The sequence below is a fragment of the Netta rufina genome, assembly GCF_964035555.1.
Source record: "Netta rufina genome assembly, chromosome: 6".
Lineage (NCBI taxonomy): Eukaryota > Metazoa > Chordata > Aves > Anseriformes > Anatidae > Netta > Netta rufina.
The window spans coordinates 2,775,651-2,797,644 of record NC_140129.1 but is presented as its reverse complement, the minus strand read 5'-3'; the positions used below and the strand labels follow the sequence as shown (position 1 = coordinate 2,797,644).

Here is a 21,994-nt window from a genome sequence, read left to right as displayed (position 1 = left end):
AGAGCTACTGGATTAATACTGTTTATGCTGTGACCACCAGAACCACGGGTAATCGCCGTGTGCTTGGAGCGGACTGTGCCCAGGTCATGCTGTCACAGCGATGGCTAGATTCACACTGAAGTAACATAAATAAAGATGAGACACATAATTTGGGAAAATTGAAAGCATTTTTTAAGACTTTGGAATATGTTATACCACACAGCTGAAACAAGAAGGTTTATCTACAGAGAGCAAGAGCTGCTTAACTAGCAGTTCACTTGAGCAGCCCTAGCGTAACTCCTGCTCACTTGAGCTTCCATCTAAGTTATTAGCATTTTGCACTATGGAAGTTTTTGACAAAGAAGTCTAGTATCTTTTTTCTGCCCTACAGAGTTCTACCATCCCTGCAAAGTTCCAAACCATACCCTTTTGTTCATTTTAACACGGTTTCAAGTAGATTTGCCAAATAGAATAAAAATACACATAGAAAAGATCGGTTCTGTTGAGAAGCATTCTTTGTGTGGTATGAAAAGCAGCATTCTGAACATACCGACTGATCCACAAGAGTAAAATTAAATTCTGACTGCAATGAAGATGCTTTAGGTTATTATAGCACTTGGTGCCAAAAAGTAAATGACAGTGCTTTTGTTTGTCTCCTTAGCTGTTTGTGTGTCGCTACCAATCCTTGCAAGGCCAGGAACTACTCTACTCTCCCCTTAAGTCCTGAAAACCAAATACATACTAAAAACACTTTGTGATAGGGGCATGTTATTGTAGTCTTAGTTATGTGTTTATATAATGTCATAGAAATGTGTGGCACTTAGACAAGGGTATAATTAGCAGGACTCCACCCTGAGGACTTTGGAATTTTAATTAGATACAATACCACAGCGAATGACAAAGGGTGGAGAAGGGGGAATGGTAAGGTGAAGGCTAAGCAGCACAGGTTCATGAGCTATACTTATCACTAATGCGTGCATCTGGTCATTAATTGATATTTTTTAATTATCCCAAATGTATTAGCTTCATGATTCCCATTCTTAACACATTTTCTTTTGCATTCCTTAATTATCTATCCATTATGAAGTTGGCTTTTTAAAGTCTTTAGAGACATTAATGGAAAGAACTTCTCTTGGTCCATGTTTCATTTGGTAAGGACAATGACATACAGCTTATGTAGTTCAGAGCCATAGGTCATTTAGGAAACTAACTGTTGGGAAAAAGCCTGGTTCCCTCAAGAAGTGCTGATTTCAACTCAGACCTGTCATGTCCAACCTAACTTGGAGCAAACAGACAGCAAGCTACCCTCTTCAGCAAGTAACTTTTTTCTGGGTTGGAAGACAGGTGGACAACATTAAGAGTCACATAGATGGAAGCTGTGAATGTCTGAGCCTTCTTCTCTAACTTGTTTGTAATAGCTTCTTTAACAAGACATCAACAAGGTAATACCCTAATCTGTGGCACAAGAAAGGCCTCAAAAACCACGAGGCAAAAGATTAATTTAATAATCAAGCCATTCCACAGGGCAGTACATGCTTAAGTAAAGCAACAACATGTGAAACCTTACCTGAGCACTTTCAGTGTCCTGAAATTCAAAAGTCATGGGAAAAGATCCATGTCTTCTACATGTTCCCTCTGCTACTTGCAACCTTCAAGCATCAGCAGCAAATCTGCCTGCAGAGTGGGTGATTGTTGCTGTGCGAAGTACCCGTGGTTGTTTGCTTGGCAGAAGAGCATGGAGCTGGCAAGCCAGAACACCACATAGGGCAGGCAAGCCAAAAAATGTGCTGATTCTATGCCTCTCAGATTATAGCATAAAGCTGCCTGTCTTAGGAGTGGTACTCCTGTAGTTAACTGACAGTGAATGGTGTTTCTCTCTGTGAGGATAAAATAATCAAAACCAAAAACAACCAAACCATACAACAAAACCCACTACCCTATAGAGATTATCTACATCCCAAACATCTACAAGAGCACCACTTGCTGAAGCAACTTCACTGATCCCAAATACCCAACTAAAACATGAAATACTCAAACCACAGAAGGACATTTTGCAACAGGCCCCACAGAATCAGCACACTATCTCCTTCTATATCTACAGTGGTCAGTTCTGGAAATGACCCAACCATTGAAAACAAACATTCGCCAATCAATAAGGATTATCATGACTGTATTCAATACAGGTCATTTACAGATTTTCCGTATCAAAATCTCTGCAAGAATGCCACCACATTTGCACATAGGAAATGAGTACCAAAAGGCAAAGTCTCTGTATTTCACCAATGCTTAGCAGAATTGCCTCAGTGTCACATGGCACGAGATCTATACAAGCACCATTCTTCACACTGAGAGAAAAATGTGCAACTGTTTGATACATGGCATCAGGTATCGATGAACTGTATTATGAACCTAGAATTGAGAAGTACAACAGAGAGCTGGGGCAGAAAGGTTCTCAAAGCCTTTCCTCCTCCCACAGCAGCTCCCAATTAATGATTTAGGCTAGCTTGCACTTCAATTCCACTAGCAGCAAGATACTGCAAAATTACTGTCTAGGAAAGTTTAAAATAATAGAAATATACTTGCATATTTGATTCTAAAAAGAGTTCATAAAAACTGTAACGTAGGAGAAGTGACAACTTGCCCGTCAAGAACAAAGGCCTACTTGGCCTGCGCCTTGGTGGGCGAACTCTTACCCAAGTACTGAATAAAGACCGATATCGCTCACTAGCTAATATAATCTGATCCCAAAGTAAGAAGAAATCTTTAGTGGAAGGCACTGACTTTTGTGAAAGACAGAAAAATACCTTTTTCCCTAAAGATATTTCCCTATGAAAATACAGTGTTTTTCTGTGTTAATCCACTGTCATAAAGCACGTTGCTGCTCATTCTGATACTCCAGACAAAAGCAGAGTTTTTTGTGCAGCCTGGGCCTCTCCAACATCTTGACTGTAGTCTGCTTCTTTGTTGAATTTATATGATAGCCTTTGTTTCAAATGTTCTTGTTCAAATTCTGTTGCATATGGTTGGAGAATCCTTACTGTTTCTGCTATAAATGATGAGTCGTAACACACCAGACTCCTTGGGCCACCAGAAGTCCCTTAGAAAAGGTGATGTAAGAAAGACTATCCTGTGGTTTCTCCACAAGTCTTAAACTGATGCAAAGGACACAAAATGACACAGAAGTGAAAGGCACTCATTTAAACACTGTTAAGACGTAGTCAGAGGCACAATAAAATAATTGATTTCTAAAGTGGATTTTGTAAGAAGATTTATTTTAATTAAGTGATTTCATGATGAAACATGGTCTTAAACAAAATAGAGATCAGTACGAAAATAAAATTATACACAGAAAAATCTTTTCCCCAATTGTTTTTGAATAACAGGAAATACAACACAGCAGTCCTGTATTCAACTGAGTAGATAATTATGTGAATGTGTGAGCAGTCAAACATTACAGTACAATCCTTGAAGCCAGGCACAACAAAATGCCTGTCAAACACTCAACACATTTCATATCTGCTCCCTCTGCCTCAAAGAAAAAAAGTGAAATGTGATGCAATGTAAACGGAGAAAAGGACATACACCATCTTAATGCTTGAAGCACATTTTCCCCATTTAGTGTTTTGTGAAAGACATATACCAAATTCAGATGAAACAAATCAGCTTGTAGAAAGATAGAAAAACTTGGTATTGTATTTGATATATAGTCTTGTGAACACTTAACTGAAACATATGGAAAGGATTAAAAAATACACCACGTGTTCTACTTAAAGCTTAGAAATAAATATGCACTCTATATTCTCAGTGCCTGAAATTCTTTAAAAACAAATAACTTGGTATAAAATTATATCAAGTAATTGTCAAAAATGAGGGAGATGCACCTATATACCTGTTAGATTCTGGATGCCTGCATCCCCACTACAAAAACTTGTAAAACTATATGCGCTTTCAAACATGCTCAATAACCCAAACCATAGCCTAGCAAGGGCAAGAATACTGACTGACCTGGGGGAGCCAGTACTCTACACCACATCCCTCAAGACCTTCTTTTCTACAAAGTATTCCCCTTCCATACTGTACCAAGCCTTACGAGTGTAAATGTTCAATCACTTATACAAAAAGCAGCCTTGCTGATCAGGATTTGTGGATGCCCTCAAGGCTATTTCATTCCAAGGAAAAACAGAGTACAAAGAAAAAGCATCCTCCTAAGATGATATACGTACTTCATATTATTATAATTTGTCTTCCTCCCTGCAATGCTGATAATAAACAGCAGTCTCCTGAGTGTTGCAGACTCATTGCAGGAAAATGTCCTGCTCTATGGAACTATTGAACCATTGTGGTCCAACACACTAAATGTCTTCTAGTTTAGGACTTAAGTTTACATGAAACTCTTCCACCTCAGTTACCACGCTGAAGAAGAAAACTTGCAAGGAATTCTTCTTTTGACTTTTATACCAGACTCGGATATCCAGTTGTCTTGGCTTTTAGGTAAAGAACCAGGTCAGCTTTTAGGTAGAGGACCAGGTCTTGAAAGTCTTCCTGTCCTCTTACTTGATACTTTTTCTGACAATGTCACTAGAGTGTGAATGAACTCAAGACTTGCATCGGCTTGGCCAAAGCTAACAAGATAATTGAGAATAGTTTTATTATCTTAAATAACCTTTAGAAACTTCACATCAATCCCAGAATGACAAAAAACTCTTTGTGGAAATTCATAGTTCATACACAACCTTAACACAAAACTCAAACATAAAAAACAAACAAACAAACAAACAAACAAACAAACAAACAAAAACCACTACGTTTTCACACAGCTAAATGTTGGGGGTTTGGCCCATCACATTTAAAATGAAAGTCCTCTTAAGTAGTGATGATTTAACTTTTTAACAGATACTATTTCTCTTGCCAAATGCAGCTGGTAGTAAACACAATAATTATTTGTAAAACCAGTTAAAAAGGACTTCCAGACACAACCCTTATTTAGAAGCTTTCATTTTCCTGCGAGCAGTCAAATTAAAAAAAAAATAATAAAAAGTAAAACAAGAAATAAACAAAAACAGAAAATGGTTTTCAGATTGTGTGCTTTAGATTTTCAAAACCTGAAATAATCAGCCAAAACATGCCTTCCAGTGGTAGTAACAGTAATCTATTTCAGGATAAATAGTCATTTTTCCTTGGTACATTATCATAGCCTAATTTTCAAGCTAAAAGTATCTCCTTTTGTACATCCAGTGGTCAGCACAGCTCACTGCCCCACTAGCTATTTCCAAGCCCAGTCCTTTTCCTGTCCCTACTCTTTCAGTCTTGTCGCCACTCTAGCACTGTTCCACGGCTCCATTTCACATGTTGTAGAAGTGCTGTATCTTATCATTACAGCACCTACAATTACATTCCTTCCTTAGCACTATTTATGAGGCGTCAGAGATTTATTTGCTTATTCATACAGTAATTTCAGCTCCAATGTGACTACAGTCAGCATTACCATCAAATATGATGTCTCAGCAAAGTATTTTTTCATTGGCCAGATTTCCATTGTTAGATGAATATTTTTAACTATGAAAAAATTGTAATTCTCCTGATTTAACACAAGAGCTTTTGAATAGTCAACAGAATATGTGAGGAGCTGCTTGGACTGCAACTAACAGGCAATGGAGGTGTGAAAATACCCTTTGGAAGAAACCAGTTGAAGGGCTGTATGACAAACCCTCCATCCGTGAAAGGCACGGACTTCACTACAAAAACAATTCCCCCTCTGCCATGACCTCTGGATCCACGCTCACCTGCGTCCCTGTGAGGGCTTGTGCTGCCAGCCAACAGCCTGAAGCAGCTTACGAGAACTGGACGATTCTGTCAACAGAAGATATCACAGGAAAAATCCCCTGCCTTGCTATGAACTTGGCAAAACTGAAGTCAAAGCACATTTGACCCTTGGATACCTAATCACATGCCCGGTTTCCAGAAAACATCTAGCACTATTGGGTTAAGACATATTTTTTCTTCAGCTGTTCACAGTGTGAGAGGAACTACAATCCCATCGACTCTTTGTACTGAAGGCTCTTATTGCAAAGGAGACCAGTTTAATTCTTGATGGAAAAAATAAATACCACCACAATCTCACTCCGATACTATAGTTACAGTCAATATAGGCCATCAGCATTTGTCTCCAGGTGATTGCAGGATTATGTGCAATTAAAAAGGAGAGGACAGCCAGCCTTTGGAAGGCAGCCCAGCATAAGGGAGACCAGAGTCCTATGGAGTTTTGTAGGTCTCTATGTTTAAAAACTGATTATATGGATGTCAGCACAAAACTATGTTAAACTAGTGGAACAATATACTCCTGAGTGCTTAGTAAAAACCCTCTAAGGCAGACAGAGCCTTTTCTAGTAGGGGCCAAAGGAGAACTTCCTGGAAGTTAGAAACAAACAAACACAAACTGGAAAAACAACAAAAAATACCAAAATTTTCATTACTCGGAAGTGTTTTAAAGGAATCTAGGATTGGAAGAAACAGCTTGGCTTCCTTTCACATTCACCATGAGTTTAGGAGAATCATCAGAAGGCATCTACAATTATATTTGTTTTGTACAGGTTACATTTGCAATGTAATCTGACTGCACTTGGTACATAAAGGAATCAAGTTCAAAATTCCAATTATCAATTTAGAAGGGGGTGATTAATGAGCGCAGTAATTCTTTCACAATAGCCCTCAGGAAATACTGTAATTGCATTCTGAATACATACAGATACTACCATGGGTTGTAGCCATTCAGAGGAGTCCCTGACTGTCATCCTTTTACCTACAGTCAGTAGTCTTTCTAAGCAGTGACAAAAATGTCAGTATGTCACTGATTTTAATCAGAACTCTAAAATTAATCATGAGTTTATCTTACAATACCTATGGCATAAGGTCACTGAGCAAAATCTGTAAAGTAGAGCCCTAAATGAAGTTTCAGCCTGAACAATACTTTTCTTTCCAGTAAAACTATTTTAGAAAATACTAGAAATGCTTTAATAAAAACCTTTTCATAGCACTGAATGTTTAAAATATTAGATGTCTGCTGCATTTGCACCAGTCTGAAGCCAAACAGGAGCACTGTGAAGCTAATGGCCTACATGCAACGAGTAAACCAACACACACACACCGTGAAAACTGTGTGTTTATATGGCCAGCTTTATAATTTTGCATATTAGTAGCAAAAATGGGTCATAAAAAGGCTTTTAACCTTAATGGATTTACGATAAAGTTCTCTCCCCCTACTACTTACTTAAGATATATTTATTTTCCCTGAAAGCAAGGAATTTCAAATTCAATGCTTTATGCTTTTTTCATTGTAAAATATTTAAGTAAAACATTAGACTAGCCCAACAGCAGCCACTGTGACTATGCTAATAAAGTTGTAAAGTTTTTTTTTTTACTTGCAATTGGTGAGCTAATCAGCCCCTAATACTTCAGCAGTTCTGTTTCAGACTGCATAGTAAAGCCAAAATGCTACTGTTTGAGAAGCTATGTCTGAGTAATTATTCTGAAATTTTGCTTAGAGTTCAATTTGCTTGCCCAGGGAGGAAGGGATGAGAAGGGAAAATAGCAGTGATGGTCGAGCATTAATACTGCAAGGTTAACATTAACACTCTTACAGTTAAGTTTGTAACTATGACTGGAGACCATCCTTATTGCCCAGTTCCCATTAGTGCTAACAGGAATAGATTCATCCTCCGCTTAAAATCAGTGGCAAGAAAATGTAACTGCTAGTATAATTTAATACAAGTAAGTTTCAATCACTAAAAAGAATTAACTTGCTTTATGCCATGGGAAATGAACTTACACAGGCGATTCAAACACAGCTGCCAGAGATTCCCCTTCTGTGCACAGGAATTCCTTCACTCCAGAGACAGGGTGCTTGCACACATCTCCAGAAACCTCTGCAGATAGCACTGGAGTAACTTTACATCTGCAATTAATACTGCTGAGATTAGAGTCAGCAACCAGATGATACCAGTGCTTCAGAAGGAAGCCTTTTTTTTTTTTTTTTTTTTTGACTTTTAAAAAAGATTAAAAATACATAGGAAACCACAAAACTGCTTTCTTTCCTATAATTTGAAACTGAGCAAACTGCCAGTCCACTGCCAGTTTATCTCATGCCAGAAACTTCATCTGATGTCCTGCCAGAATGCTGCTGCCTCGATTTTCAGTTTCCCTAAAGATTACATATATTCAGTAAGGTTAACAGCTTTAATGCGGAGTTCATGGTGTGCCCAGCACACCTGCATACGCAGACAGATTTCATCCTAGATGCTCTCTAAGCATTATTAACACCTTTTTATGGTAGGTTCACAACATGGACAACAAAAACTATTTTTAAAAGCAAGGAAAGGGGCAAATGTTTGATGAATACCAAGGAAAACAGCAGGTAGAGAGTGGGGGAAAAGGTTTGCTCTTGATTAGAATTGTGTTAAATAGGATTTTATTTTGGATTGAAAGACTACTTTCACAAGATAACCTGCGATGTGCTGCTGAAGGTGTTACAAAGGTAACAGGCAGCCATCTCTCACCTGCTGTGGGTGAAAACACTGCTAACAGTAAGCATGCTGGCTTGCAGCTTTTGGATGGGTAACTGCTTGCTACAGTAGGCACCACATTGGATAAAGTCAATGTTGACAAGCTTTCCCGGTGTATTTAGGAGTGTTGTGGCTGCTTTTTGGCTAGCAGTGCATGGCTCAGCCTCCTGGCAGAGCAGGAAACATGGGCACCTCACTTCAACGCTGCGGGTGCTTTGTCTGGTGGAGATGCTGTAGGTAAAGTTAGTACAAGTTGTCATCACATGGTAGCCGAAGGAAATCTTTTGTCTACTTCACTTGAAGACTAGCTTTTTTCCTTCCTAAGTGGAAAGCTGCTTAGCACTGTCTGGAAAATCTCTGAGGAAGTACAGAGATTTTGGAAATGCTTCTTCATCTTTCTCTACTCTGGCCCCTTGTGCCTGCCACAGCGTGACATAAGCTAAAGCACTCTGGTTGCTGATTGCAACTGCAGGACACAAAAGTTGTCTATCACCTGGGACATGTTCAATGGGAAAGGCTTCCCACACTGAGGAGAGAATATTCCACCCCATAGCCAGGAGACATACTGGTCTGACAAAGGTCAGGCTTCCTTTTCTACCTTTTCTATACACCCTCCCTGCTTATATCTTCAGAGCAACTGCACTGAGATCCAGCCACGTGCTCGGGGCAGAACAGGTAGCTGGATCTGGGCAGCTAACTCTTCATCACTTTCAAACAGGATTTCTTGAGAGTCTTCCAGGTGATGTTGGCTGCAAAGGAGCAAGAAGCAGCTTCTCAGTCTCTCTGGATCTTAATGCTACATGGATTCCCCATTTCTTTTGACAGCTGATCCGCTGTTGATCCTATCACATCTTTACAGAATACTGGATCATCGTGACTGATTTCAATTATTTATGTATGCATAAACACAGAACAAATAGGTGCGGTAAATATATTTAAATAAAAACTGACAAATTCATTTATTCTTCTTGATTTGTACAAAAGCATAACTTAAAGGCAGACTAGTATAAACTTACTTTGTGCCAAATATTTAAACTTTTCATTCCAAAGAGTTTCTGGTTCAAAAATTGTAGATACAGTTTCCACCTGGGAAATCTCCTTTTTAGACCACAGATAACACAGGAGTGTAAAATCAAAATTCTGCAGTCCTTCAACCGAGCAAAAGTTGCACTCTGATTTGAGTGCCTGAGTTTTAGCTACTCAGTGAATGGATCATAGGAAACATGAGCCATGCTGGAGTGACCTGATGAAAAGTCAGTTTGCCTACTGCTCGCTCATCCTTGTTCTGAAAAAAGGTGTGCATTAGCATCTGTTACGTGCAATTTTAGCAAAGACTGATAAATATATCTGTAAAAATAGGGAGATGTTTGGATTTTTCTTTGCTACTTCATGCCAGCCAGAAGTAGAGCAGGAAAACCTACATTACTTAGGTAACAAAGTCCCAGATGTCATGCAGAAGCTCAATTATTCCTGAAATCAAAGGATGCTTTCACTCTGATTTTGCAAGTGGGGTTTCCTTTGCACAGGTAACACTTTCCCAGGAAGCCTGGAGGGTTTCCTCAGTTTTGCAGCCACCACCACAGCTGCACCTGCCTTCCAACTTGGAGGGTGGAACGGCAGTCTCTGCTGACAACACCTCCGCTGACGTTCACCACCACAGGAAAAACACTCCCGCAGGAACGAGCAGGATACCTCCCTGAGATGCCCTTTCAAGAGTCCCCAAAGTGAGAACGCTAAGTTTACTTCAGAGGCTACTGTTCCCACGAAACAGGGCATGCTGTGCTTCAGTGCTACCAAGAAGACTAGCGCAAAGCTAGATTGATGTTCTTGTCATCCAATATCCACGTGCAACTTCCTGGAATTTAAAACATGTGGACGCACTGCGTTGCAGCAGCTGCACAAGAACGAGTGCTCAGCCGCATTCGCGTTCCACAAGACCATCTAGAGGAAAGTACCAAAAATAGATGCAAGCAAGCCTTGTATATTTCAGCAAAATTAAGCATGAGGAAATCTGTCCATGCAATGTTTGATATGCCATAAAAATTCTTTCAAATAACATTTTATAAGAAAACTATTTATCAGTGAAAAGGCAAGACACAATGAACACTTTACATATTGCAGTTCATTGATATGAACAGCGGCATTATGGCCAGTGACTCACCTTAGAGTAGGTTACTCATAGATTTCCAAATGAGCTAGTGTTTCATGGTGCTGTACAAATAAAAAGTTGTGGGGAGCATATGAAATATCTGTATTAAACTCCACTGCATTAAGTTATCCAATGCATGAAAAATGATCCAGATGCATTTAAAATAAATGCATATTATGATACCACATATAGTATTATAAAATTATTACTTATGTGCACAGTCCTGATATCTATAGACATGGCACTGTGAAGAAAGCCTGGTTCCTAAGCGTTTTTATAGATACTTGATAGTGATACAGTTTGCTGTCAGTCAGATCGTAATGTCCCATCAACTTTGGTACATTCAGTGCAAAATATTTTTGGGAGTTTTTTACTCTTATAAAAATAAAAAGGCTTTATTTTTTCCTTTGATAGTGCTCAAAGAATAAACACTAGCAGAATGTCTGTTCAAGCATGGAAAGTGACAAAAACAGAAAGAGCATTTTAGTTTGTTTCCTGTGTACACTCTAAGAAATGTAATACAATGAGCCTATAAAAATAAACAGAAGTCACTGTGTTAGGATTTTTTTTTCCTGATATGCTGCGATAAATTGCTAGTTTCTTCTTAAAATAGTTTCCATGCAGTACAAACCATAAAATCAGTCTGATTTTATGAAGTTATTAAGTTCATTTAACAGCTCATCTTTTGTCATATACAGCACTGGCAAACACATTTCCACAAACCTCCTTAATGCAAGCCATTATTGTTGCATCCTTTCTTACTGACTTTCCTTCCAATTCACTTCTGTCACAGGAACTTGAATTCTGTGGTGCACACCATGCAGGCATTTGTAGTCTTAGGTATAGCAAGTACTGAATATGCTGTTATAACATATGGCATAAAGTAATGTACCTTCATGAATAGTCTTAAAGAAAAAAAAAAAAAAAGTATATTGTGTGATTTTTTGCTAATTTACTGAGTAGGTGGGGGCCTGAATGATTTCACATTTTGACTTGAATTTTCTATTCATCAACTCTGGTGAAATCCAGTTTTCAGGTACATGTCAGTTTTGCAGTAGTCAGGTTGATCACAACACGGGATCACACATTTCTTGTTTGCTCAGAAAATAAAATGTAACAAGTTTGGCCGACCTGAAAAAGTGTGGATTGCAAGACTTGTTTTTCCCTGCACTTCAGGCACACTCTAGATTCACTGCAGAGAATTCTGCCACTACCATAACGCTTTATAATTGCTTCATAAATTCTTTCATGGAACCTCATTATTTGAATTGCACCATAAAACAATTTTCCTCTAGGAAATCCAATACAAACGTTCATTCGTTCTTTGAGAAGGCAGATCCACAAAAGTCCAAAGAGCTGGGCACTGTGGTTTGCGCATCACTCAAGTCCAAAAGTACTTGTCTCTTCAACTGCTGTCAACAGTTTTTCATATAGCATAGAGAATGATGGATAAGGGGGAAGGTCCAGACGATTGAAACAAGTGTGAGCCCTGAGGGGAAATAGAGAGGAGGTAGAAAAGTACATTATTTAAAAAGTTCAAAAGAAAATATGCAGAGTGATACGTGCATGCATATAGATGGCCAGGTAGTATTCGTTCGGAAGACTGTCCTGTCAAATGATGCTTTCCAGCAGAACAAGTAGTAAGGTTTAATGTACTTTTTTCTAATTAAAATAACCAGTAAGGAGCATTTATGAAGGCCTTTGACACAATGACAGCGCAGGAGGCATGGGATAAATTTTATCCATTAAATGTGCAGGAGAAGAGAATGATATAACATGGTACAAATCAAGCATTCTGTTCTGAAACCTTGGCTTTAAATGGATCTTAGGAAATGTAATTTATTTTTCTGTATTGATGATATTTGAATACTGTATTTGTAATCACAAACGGCCCATTTCAGTATGATGAATATGCATAAGTTATTAGATTTGATGAAAGATTAAGAAATATGCAAGATATACAAGTAGTAATAAAGAACAGACAAATTGGATGCTCTTCCTCATACATTTCCTCAGCACACAGACCATGTTGCTCGGAAGTTACTGCTTGTGCTGATTTACACTATCTGTGTATCTGGCCCTGCAAGTCAATGACCTTTAGAATACTGCTTTTTGTAATTACACAAAACTATGTAAGTAGCTATAACATACCATCCTGTTTTCTGAAAAGTAAAACCACGTGGTTTATTTCTCAGTTTCCAAAGTCCATCTGCCTCAGTTTTCTGAGGCTTTGAACTGACTCTTGAAACCTCTTCCAGGGAGTAAAAAGGGAGATGACAAAAGTTTCGTCTTTTAGTAGAATGAGTGTCCCTGCCTGGCTTCAGTGTAGGCTAAGGAAAATACTTTCTAAAGCACCACGGTGGATGAGCCCGCTCTACTGAAATAGACAGAGCTTTTAATGTGGTATGTTTCTGAGGAAGAAATGATGGCAAGGAAAGCTGGAGGAAGTATCTTTCCCACTTTAAAGATTTATACTAAAAACTGAATTTTGCACCCCTAAATACAGTATGCTTGAAAGTACACTTGTAGCGGATGCTGTATAGTGGAGAGAGCATTTCCCCAGCCTGTACTCCAGGAGCCTGATAAAAATTCTTCCACTCTGCCACCCCACTAAGGCTCTTGAAGGAAAGCTTTCTCTGTACTTTTGTTTTGCCTTTCCAAAATTCTTACAAAGTAACAGAGTAAACTATTATTGCCTTCATTATTATGATGATGATTTAAATAGAAATTTCCACTTAGGAGAAAGAGGCTGATTTAGACCCAGCAGCAAATGGGTAACAGGAGCACAGTGTCTGGAAGGGCTCAGTGACTGCTTAGGTTCAGCGAAGATTGTGGAAGAGTCTTAGGCAATTCACAGCCTAACCACATGCTTCTGCTGCTTGGGGCTGACAACCACTCATTAGAAGTATGGATCATGCTGTGTGGGCTGTAAAACCACAACTTATAAAAGACACTGTATATAATTAGTGAGGGATTCATTACAAGCTGGTTTAATAGTAATTTGGCATATTATTTACATTTATTAAGAGAATTGAGTTTTATCTTAATTTTGAGGGCGATTTTAAAAACATAATCACCTGCTTTGGAAAACCAAGTCATTAAAAAAGACAAAAACTTAAGATCTTGGCCTACTGAGGGAATGTATGCCTTTCTCACCCTCACAAAAAAATTTTAAGCCTCCAGGAAGAAAGGTTTTTCTTCTCTGGACAGCATTTTTCCATTCCAACATACCAAATCATGTGGACATTAATTGTTCATTTTCTTGGACTCACATTTGATAACATAAGGAAAAGTACCTTGGTTCCTGAAGTCTAAATTTCCAGTCAATCTCCACTTCATTACATTTTGAACAGTATTACAGCAGTAAAATAAAGTGACTTAGAGTAAAGTCCAGCAGCAAGATGCATGCTACTTGCATGTGAATCATTGCATGTGTTACCATTAGCTCCTATCTGTACAGCAATGAAAACTACCTGGAGCACAACCAACTTCTCAGCAAGGAAGTGAACTGAAAGAATAACAGTCCCCCTGTTGATTTAGTCTGATATACAACACAATGTGAAAGAAAGGAACAGAAGTGGCATCAGGGATAGCAATAGTTAAGCCAAACTCATAAAAATCAACCTTTTCAGGGCCTTTCACGTGCTACTGACTTACTACTGTAAAAGACAGTGATATCAGCTAAGCAACCTGATGTGTCTCACAGAAATCTCAGTAATTTGATTCCGCACAATTGATTACACAGCAATCAGAACACTGTGAACTCCATACATATCAAATTAACATGTTTGTGTTTATATTCAGAGACATTTAAACCACAATCACAAACCTACGTAACTGCATTAGTTGCATTCTGTGCCTCAAAATTAGGAAGAAGAAATAGGGACAGGTGTTTTTGTGTGTTTTTAAGCTGTGCAGTAGTTATTTTAGAAACAGGGGAAAAAAAAAAGTAAAATCCACTGACTTGTTGAATCCTAGCTTTTGCCACACTCATGCCAAGCATAACCAGACTTTACAAGCACTCCCACTGAAACTAAAAGAGCAATTTACAAACAGTAACACTGCCACAAGTGAGTGATGGTGCCTGAACACAAATGCTTTAGTTATCTGAGAATCAGCAAGAGTCCCAGGGCAGCATTCTCATCAGATCCAGCAGTGTGTTTACACACAAGACTTGTTCGGAAAACTGAAAGTTTGCTATTCAGGATCACTATTAACAACATCTTACTTGCCAGCCAGTACTACTTGGTGTTAGCACAGTAAGTCTTTGAAGCTGGTAAGACTTGGGCTGAAGCTAGACTGTACGCAGGAACTAGATATTTAAAAATGCAAATACAGCTTTCTGCTTAGGACTTAGTCCATTTAAGTGCAAACGTGGAAGATCAGTTATTTTTTATGAGGTCAAAGTTCCACATATGAATGCCAGGAATTGCCAGCTCACAACAACTGTAGATGTTTGTCATACACAGTTGTTTATTTTAACAAGCACTGTAGCATTGGGTTACTTGAGCTTTCACATTTGTGAAAGTATGTTAAAAGCTCTCTACAGAGACAGAAATCAAATGTTTCCTAAAAAAGGGAATCATAAATTAAAACTGAAGTGCATGATTCTCCTAAATGCGAAGAGCTGGCATTTCCCCCTTACTTGCTGAACTGTATGGTAGTTTATATTCTCTACACATTTCTCCACGTTGCTCTACAAGAAGTAGTTTTATTCTGCAGTTTATGACAATCAGGGCTCTGCACAATCTTTTAAGAGGAAATCGTGAGCATCCTGTTCAGACATGTCCTGACCTTTTCCACACTGCAAGCTGTGCTTGTTAGCACCAGGAATTTCAGTATTAGAGAACATTCAGATAGTCTCCCACAATCCACTTTCTCACTTCAACTTAAAACAAATGATTAGATTTTGGTCAGAAATAATTGAAAAAGAAAATCAAAGCTTTTTCTTTTTGAAACAGAATCAAAACTAGCCCACAGGTCATCCATAACAAAGTAGGCTTATCTTACTACAAGGTATCATTAAGCCTCTGAAAGGTATTAGAGTATTTAGTTTGAAATACCCATTTCCAGAATTTGCTTGTCTTGTACCATAAGGTGGCAAATTGGCTTTGTGTAAAGGCTACCTGCCATGTCTGTGGACTTCACACTGTTGTTTCTGTTTCTTTGACTGTCTCACTGTGGTTCAAATGGCAGCCTGCAGGCCAGAGAGAACCTAAGAGATATCCCTGCCTCTGACATTAAGCTGGAGAAAGCAGCTAAGGGTTGCTGGTCAGAGAAGCTCTCCATGTGTTGGACAACCATTTTGTGCCTAAAACTAGACTCTGAATGCAAGCTATTCCTAAGGAATCTGTTTAGGAGGAATGGGCTTAGAGTTAGGTTGAATTTCCTCCATGGATCAGTCCAGTCCAAAGCCACTACCACAAGTTACAAGAAGCAGACTAAACGCTGAGATGTGGCTAATCAGTTAGTTCACCTACATTTTACATGTTAACTGTACTTCTAACAGCTGTTAACTCATTCTAGAGACTGCAGAATTCCAGAACTGGATGAAAGGGAAACTTCCAGAAATATATCAGCTTCTTCACAATATGGAAAAGGGTAGAAACTGCAATTTTATTTATTTATTTATTGTCAATGTGTTCATGCTCGAAGCGGTTTCTTACATCACTCAAATGTCATTATTCTAGTCCTGGTATAGTTACCATTAAGCTTTGAAAACAACTCTCTTTTTCTGTTTTTACAAAATCAAATGATTAAAAAAGCAACTTTTTTTTTCTCATCCTACTCCTCCAAACATGTCACCACCCAATTTAAATGCTGCTTCTTGTCTTCAAGACCTTGCACAACTCAAATCCTGCTTGCATCTTGGACTCTCATACTCTTAAGTCAAACAACCCTTTACTCAAAATGCACCTTTTCTGTAATCCGCAGTTTGTTTCTTCCAGACTTGCACACAGTTTTGGTATCAAATTATAAAAATTACACAACTAAACTCTACTTTAATGGCTATGTGCATCCCATTCTAGAAGTTTGGCATTGGCTTTCACTCAGACATTGTCACAGGTGCTATTTTATTTTAATTTGTATTAACCTTGCTCCTAAATGATGAACAGCACCTTCAGGAAGTAAATACTTGCAGATGTAATCAAAATGTAACAAAACCAAGTTTAGATGTCATTAATCATTCTAATAACATTTTCCATTAAAGTAAGCATTGAAATATAGATGTCAGCCTCAGCTACACTGCCGTGTCCATCTTATGAGAAAAAAAAAAAAAAAGAGTTCAAAGAAAAATGCATGCATCAGACAGTAGAACAGTGAGGATGTAAATTTCCAAGCAAGGCAAAATATATTTGCATATTCACTTAAAACTTGATAATGTTTCTCAAATGGCTTATCTGTTCTAGTAACTAATGAATATTAGTTGTACCTCTAGTATTAACATCACTAATGCAAGTTTAACACACAGTTGTACCTTGGAAGAGCAGTGATCTTCCCCCACTTCTCCACGCAAAACCTTCTTGGACCATTGCTCCCTCTTAGAGAGGCAAATCCTTCGTAAGGTATGCTGGATGTGCCTGTAACAAACTGCCAGCACAAACAAAGCATCAAGGGTACTGGATGCAGATGGTGTAGGTTAGGAATTTATTTATATCAGCATACTCACTGCAGTTCAAATGCATACGTGAAAATATTTGCAAAATAAGGAAATTTGTGAGACACAAGTAATAGATGCTACTTTAAACGTACGATAAAGGCAAACACGCCATTTCCTGATAGGGCTCTAGAACAGACAGGTTCCCAGAATAATTTCCTTCAAAGCATTCTCTTTGAAAGCCATAATAAGAGTAATTATGCTACCCAAGTACTGTAGAATAAAACACCATTAATATCAAGTTATTTCAGCTTAGGCCTAAGTCATTTTTTTCCTACTGTGTTTTTTTTCTGTATGAAGAGTAACTAAGAAAATGGTAATCATGTAGGATAATGGCTTTGTGTAAGGCCTTTTTGGTCACGTGAATTTCAATACTGTTATAAACAGCAATGAATACTGTAAGAAAAGGACTTAATTCTGAAGCAAAGTACTTAAATAGATAAAGAAAATCCTTCATCCTACTCATGGGTAATTCAACGATCAGATGTAAATTCTGATTCAATAAGAGCTCAAACACATGTTATGGTTTGGGGTGTGGGGTTGTTTCTTTACAGTTACAATGGAGATAACCTGTATTTCATAAAAATTAACTCCCTAGTAAGCCCACATGTATTCCTCTGTTGAAAGGAGTTTGTCCTTCATTAGCAAAATTAATTCTGCAGGCTGACTTAGTGAAAATGGAATTGGACTGATTTTCGGGTTTTCATCATCATCTTCTAATTTAAAGTACTTTATCTTCCATCTAAGCGTTCTCTTTCATAAGCTATACAAATATTATAATTTCTACCTAATAGCAAAACCAATTACAGTTTTTTAGCTTTACCAGTCTCTATGCTTTACTATCTTCACTAGTCTAAAACACCAGTAAGGGATTATTGACATCACATGCTTTATCTTAAACTTATTTTTTACATTAGAAAACTATAAAAATATAGAGTGTGTGCTTTAGTCACTTAACATTTTTATGAGTCTCTTGAGGTTATTCAGGTTACTCCCATTAGCCATCATCATTGTTTTTGGCTATCATACACCTAGGCAGAACTATTTTAGCATCTAATTTTAGTGATGCAAACTATTTCTACACACAACAGTTGATTTCCTACCTGCAAAAGTCTTAGTCGTTGTTCATTGTTGAACCTTTCCACAGCAGCCCAAAACCACCGAATTACAATGTGATTGTCGTGATAACCTGTTAAAACAAGAAGAGCCTTTATACCTTTAGTATTATAAAAGTGATTGGGAGAACAGTTAATAAATCTTTCCTAATTTGGCACTAGCCACTGTAATGCCACATTCCTTATCAAATTGCAGCAAAAGGCAGGAGCCAAGAGAGAACTTCTGAAATAATTACAAATCTTAGAGAATTAATTTATTATGACAAAAAAAATCTCTTTTGCAAGCATGTCTTGCACTATTCCATCACTAATAGGAAAGCCAATTCTTGAAATATTCCAGTGCTGTGCTCTTTATGTATTTAAAACTCTGTTTTCTCTTGAGGGAATTCCCAAATCTCCCATCGTTTTTAACAGTTCTTAACCAGCAGCCTGCAGCCACTGGGATTACTTCTGATTTCCTATCTTCTTTGAGAGTGGAAATGAGGTAATGAATGGTTACCATTTCCATTTATCCCCAGTGTCTTAGTGGTACTCTACTAGTGTGCTAGTGAGTACAGTACCTTCTGCAGAGAGGAGTGCTTTTTGATGCTGTCCAGACAAAAAGAGGTAGGGGAGAATTGCAATGTAGCAAACTAAGATGGACAAAATACTTTCTCCTAAAGCAAACTTAACCAGAGAAGTGCAGAATATACTAAATATCTCACAGGATGATACATTAGAAACTTAGAAACTGGGTAATTTCAAGTCCCCCAACACTGTCAATGAACAAATAAAAACAGAACTTACCCCCTCTATATTCTGTATTATTTCTCCAGTCACTCAAGTCAATTTCTGCTGTTCCAGCTATAACCAGTTCCAGTTCTCTTGCATCAAATACAGACACAAGCCTTGCATCAACCACCTGTGAAAGGAAAGAAAAAAGGGTCGTCTCTTACTAAGATACTTATCTTTATAAGACATCTGTCTCACAAATAGAAAGAATTAAAAGCTTTCTTTTTAAAGGCAAATACATGGACCTAATTTCTTAAGCTGCAGTTCCATTCAGTTGCATTGGAGGACCACAGAGTTTGGGACAGAAATTTATTGGCAAATATTGAAGTATTTCAGGACAAATTAAATTCAATACATCCAATTTCATTGTTCATGATAAGACAGGTAAGCGAGAAACACCTTGAAATACACTCACATGTGCAATGCTGAGTATGGCATGCACACAGAACCTCAAAGGCCCAAAGCAGAGACAAACTGGTCACTTTAGCAAGCATTTACTGCTAATTATATGAATAATGATCAAAAGTACTATAACCACAGCATTTAAGCCAATGACTAACTGATTTTTGCGAACACGTATCTGTAAGGACACTTCTATTTGTATACGATGCTTTTTGTGATCGTGTATTTGGGAAATAGGAGAGAAATATTTTGGGGAGATAATGGAAGAAATGAAATTTCTGCTGGGATTTTTTGTTTTTACCTCATAAAACCCACGAACTAGGCTTTCCGTTTGTTGTACAACTCCTCTCTCAATTCTCCATTTTACCATTCTTTCTATATATTCTTTCTTGTTCTTTTCAGTGACTGGGATGTTGGCACCTCCTGGCTTTAATTCCCGTTCTGTGATCTTAGAAGAAAATGACCAAGTGACAATATAGTATTATAAAGACAAAAGAAATAATTGCAATGATTTAAACTTCTAACTTGAAGTAATTCCTCAAAAGCACTAGCCAAGATTGACTTTAGCAAATTGGAATATGTGAAACAAGAAAACATAAAACACATCTTTTTGGATTAAGCTATATTTAGTCCAAAGTAAGAGGAATAAACTGAAAAGAAAAAAATACCTTAAAAAGATTAAATTTTTTTTTACTACTTTACTACTATTGAAGTTTTTTATTACTAGTAACAACAAAGGCGTTGTGATACCTCTGAATGCTAACTCTACTGCAAATAAATTTAGGGAAACCACCTCCAACAAAACAATCCGAAATTTTTATGTTTCAGATGGTTTCCAGAAAATCTCCTTAACCAGAAATTCATGTTTGACAGGTTACAAATGATAATTACTCCTGAGAGTTCAACGTTGTTTTCATCAGGTAGAATTTTACAAAACCAAGTTCAAATCAGCATGGAATGACAACCATTTTTCTGTCCAAGTGAATGTTTATCTAGCAGTAGAATACACAGAGGAAAGGAAAGGAAATTAAGAAAATTGCACACCTGCCCAAAGACTTCTTCATTTACAGTAAATGTGAGGTCTAGGATATCATGTATATCATTGTCTTTCATCCACTGCAAACTCTGGTGAAACTCCTCATCAAGATATTCCAGGTCACTCAGGTCACAGAGTCTAACATAAACACGAAAAAGATACATAAATACAGATGACAGCAGCAGTGTGTGTTCAGTAACCAAACTCAGAACGGTACTGCAAAATAGACTAAGATTAATGAGAGCTAAGAGAAAAATCAACAGAATAAAGAAGATACCATTTCAAATCTCTCTTTATTTGCTCAACAATAGCAATTAATGTATAAGTAAAACAGGTTTTGTTAATGTGCAAAAATCCAAAATTTATTAACTTGCTTTTCAGGCTTACGGCGAGTGTGTCCCATGTTTTCTGAAAATACATAGATTGAAGAGAGAAAAAATTCATATCGTAAAAGAAATGGTAAGTTTTTAACAACAGAAAACTACTGTCCCTTTTGCTTATGGACCTACACTGCCCCCTCTCTTACCTCTCCACTGTGCAAAGAAGTCTTTTCACATAGCCTGCTTATCATAGGAATATCTTTTTTTTCCTTTAAAAAAAAAAATAAATCCATATTTCTCCATACCTGGTCCTTCTTTTGCAAATTTGGTCTGTAAGCCAATTGCCCATTGTCAATTTTTAAGTTTCTTCTCCAAGATTCGATCACATGAGCTGCTAAAAATGTTTAATACTGGGTTGGTAGTTTCTGCCATTCTCCATAACTCTGGCTAATGTCATGTTATGTGAAACAGGACACTGGGACTAATCACTAATCAAGCTGCTTTTCAGCCGCAGGGTTCCCTGCCTGCTCCCATTCTCGGGCATGTATAAAGTCAGCAAGTAGCCCTGTACTTCTGTTGGATACTCTAAGTGTAGTTGAAGTGGCATCCTGCAGTAACAGTCCATACATCAAGGATTTGGCACAATGCCCCATCTGCAGAGATAGTCCGGATGGCTCAAAAGCAAAGATCACAAGCTGAGATGGAGAAACTGCATGTATTACACTACATAGAAAGGCAGCCACACCATCCTCCATTGTCATCTTTAACTTAACTGTTCAGAGAAACACCAACTTAAACCATTGATTTAACATGGCAGCCACCCAATATTAGTATTAAAGTCAATCTAGGGCAAGTCCTCACCCTTACTAGGTCTTAGCACTTAGGTACTTGAAAAACATACATGCAACAGGAATGGATGAATGACTCCTTACTATTAGAATGCATGTTTTAAAGAAAAAAAAAATCCTTCCAGACTTCTCAATAACAGCTTTCAAATTGAGGACAA

General features: G+C 37.8%; 1 protein-coding gene across 5 annotated transcripts in view; it reads right to left on the bottom strand.

Moving 5' to 3' along the window:
- Window positions 1–3,230: 3,230 nt before the first annotated feature.
- HECW2 (HECT, C2 and WW domain containing E3 ubiquitin protein ligase 2) overlaps window positions 3,231–21,994 on the bottom strand; it is a 163,465-nt gene continuing 144,701 nt past the window's right edge. For all 5 annotated transcript variants that reach the window (XM_084289277.1, XM_084289278.1, XM_084289281.1 and 2 more), the window contains 6 exons: window positions 20,677–20,806; window positions 19,934–20,080; window positions 19,246–19,360; window positions 18,448–18,533; window positions 17,165–17,277; window positions 3,231–12,175 (listed from right to left, as the gene is read on the bottom strand). In XM_084289277.1, coding sequence (XP_084145403.1) covers window positions 12,064–12,175; window positions 17,165–17,277; window positions 18,448–18,533; window positions 19,246–19,360; window positions 19,934–20,080; window positions 20,677–20,806 — 703 coding nt within the window. In that variant the 3' untranslated portion in view covers window positions 3,231–12,063. The remainder of the gene's footprint in view (window positions 12,176–17,164; window positions 17,278–18,447; window positions 18,534–19,245; window positions 19,361–19,933; window positions 20,081–20,676; window positions 20,807–21,994) is intronic.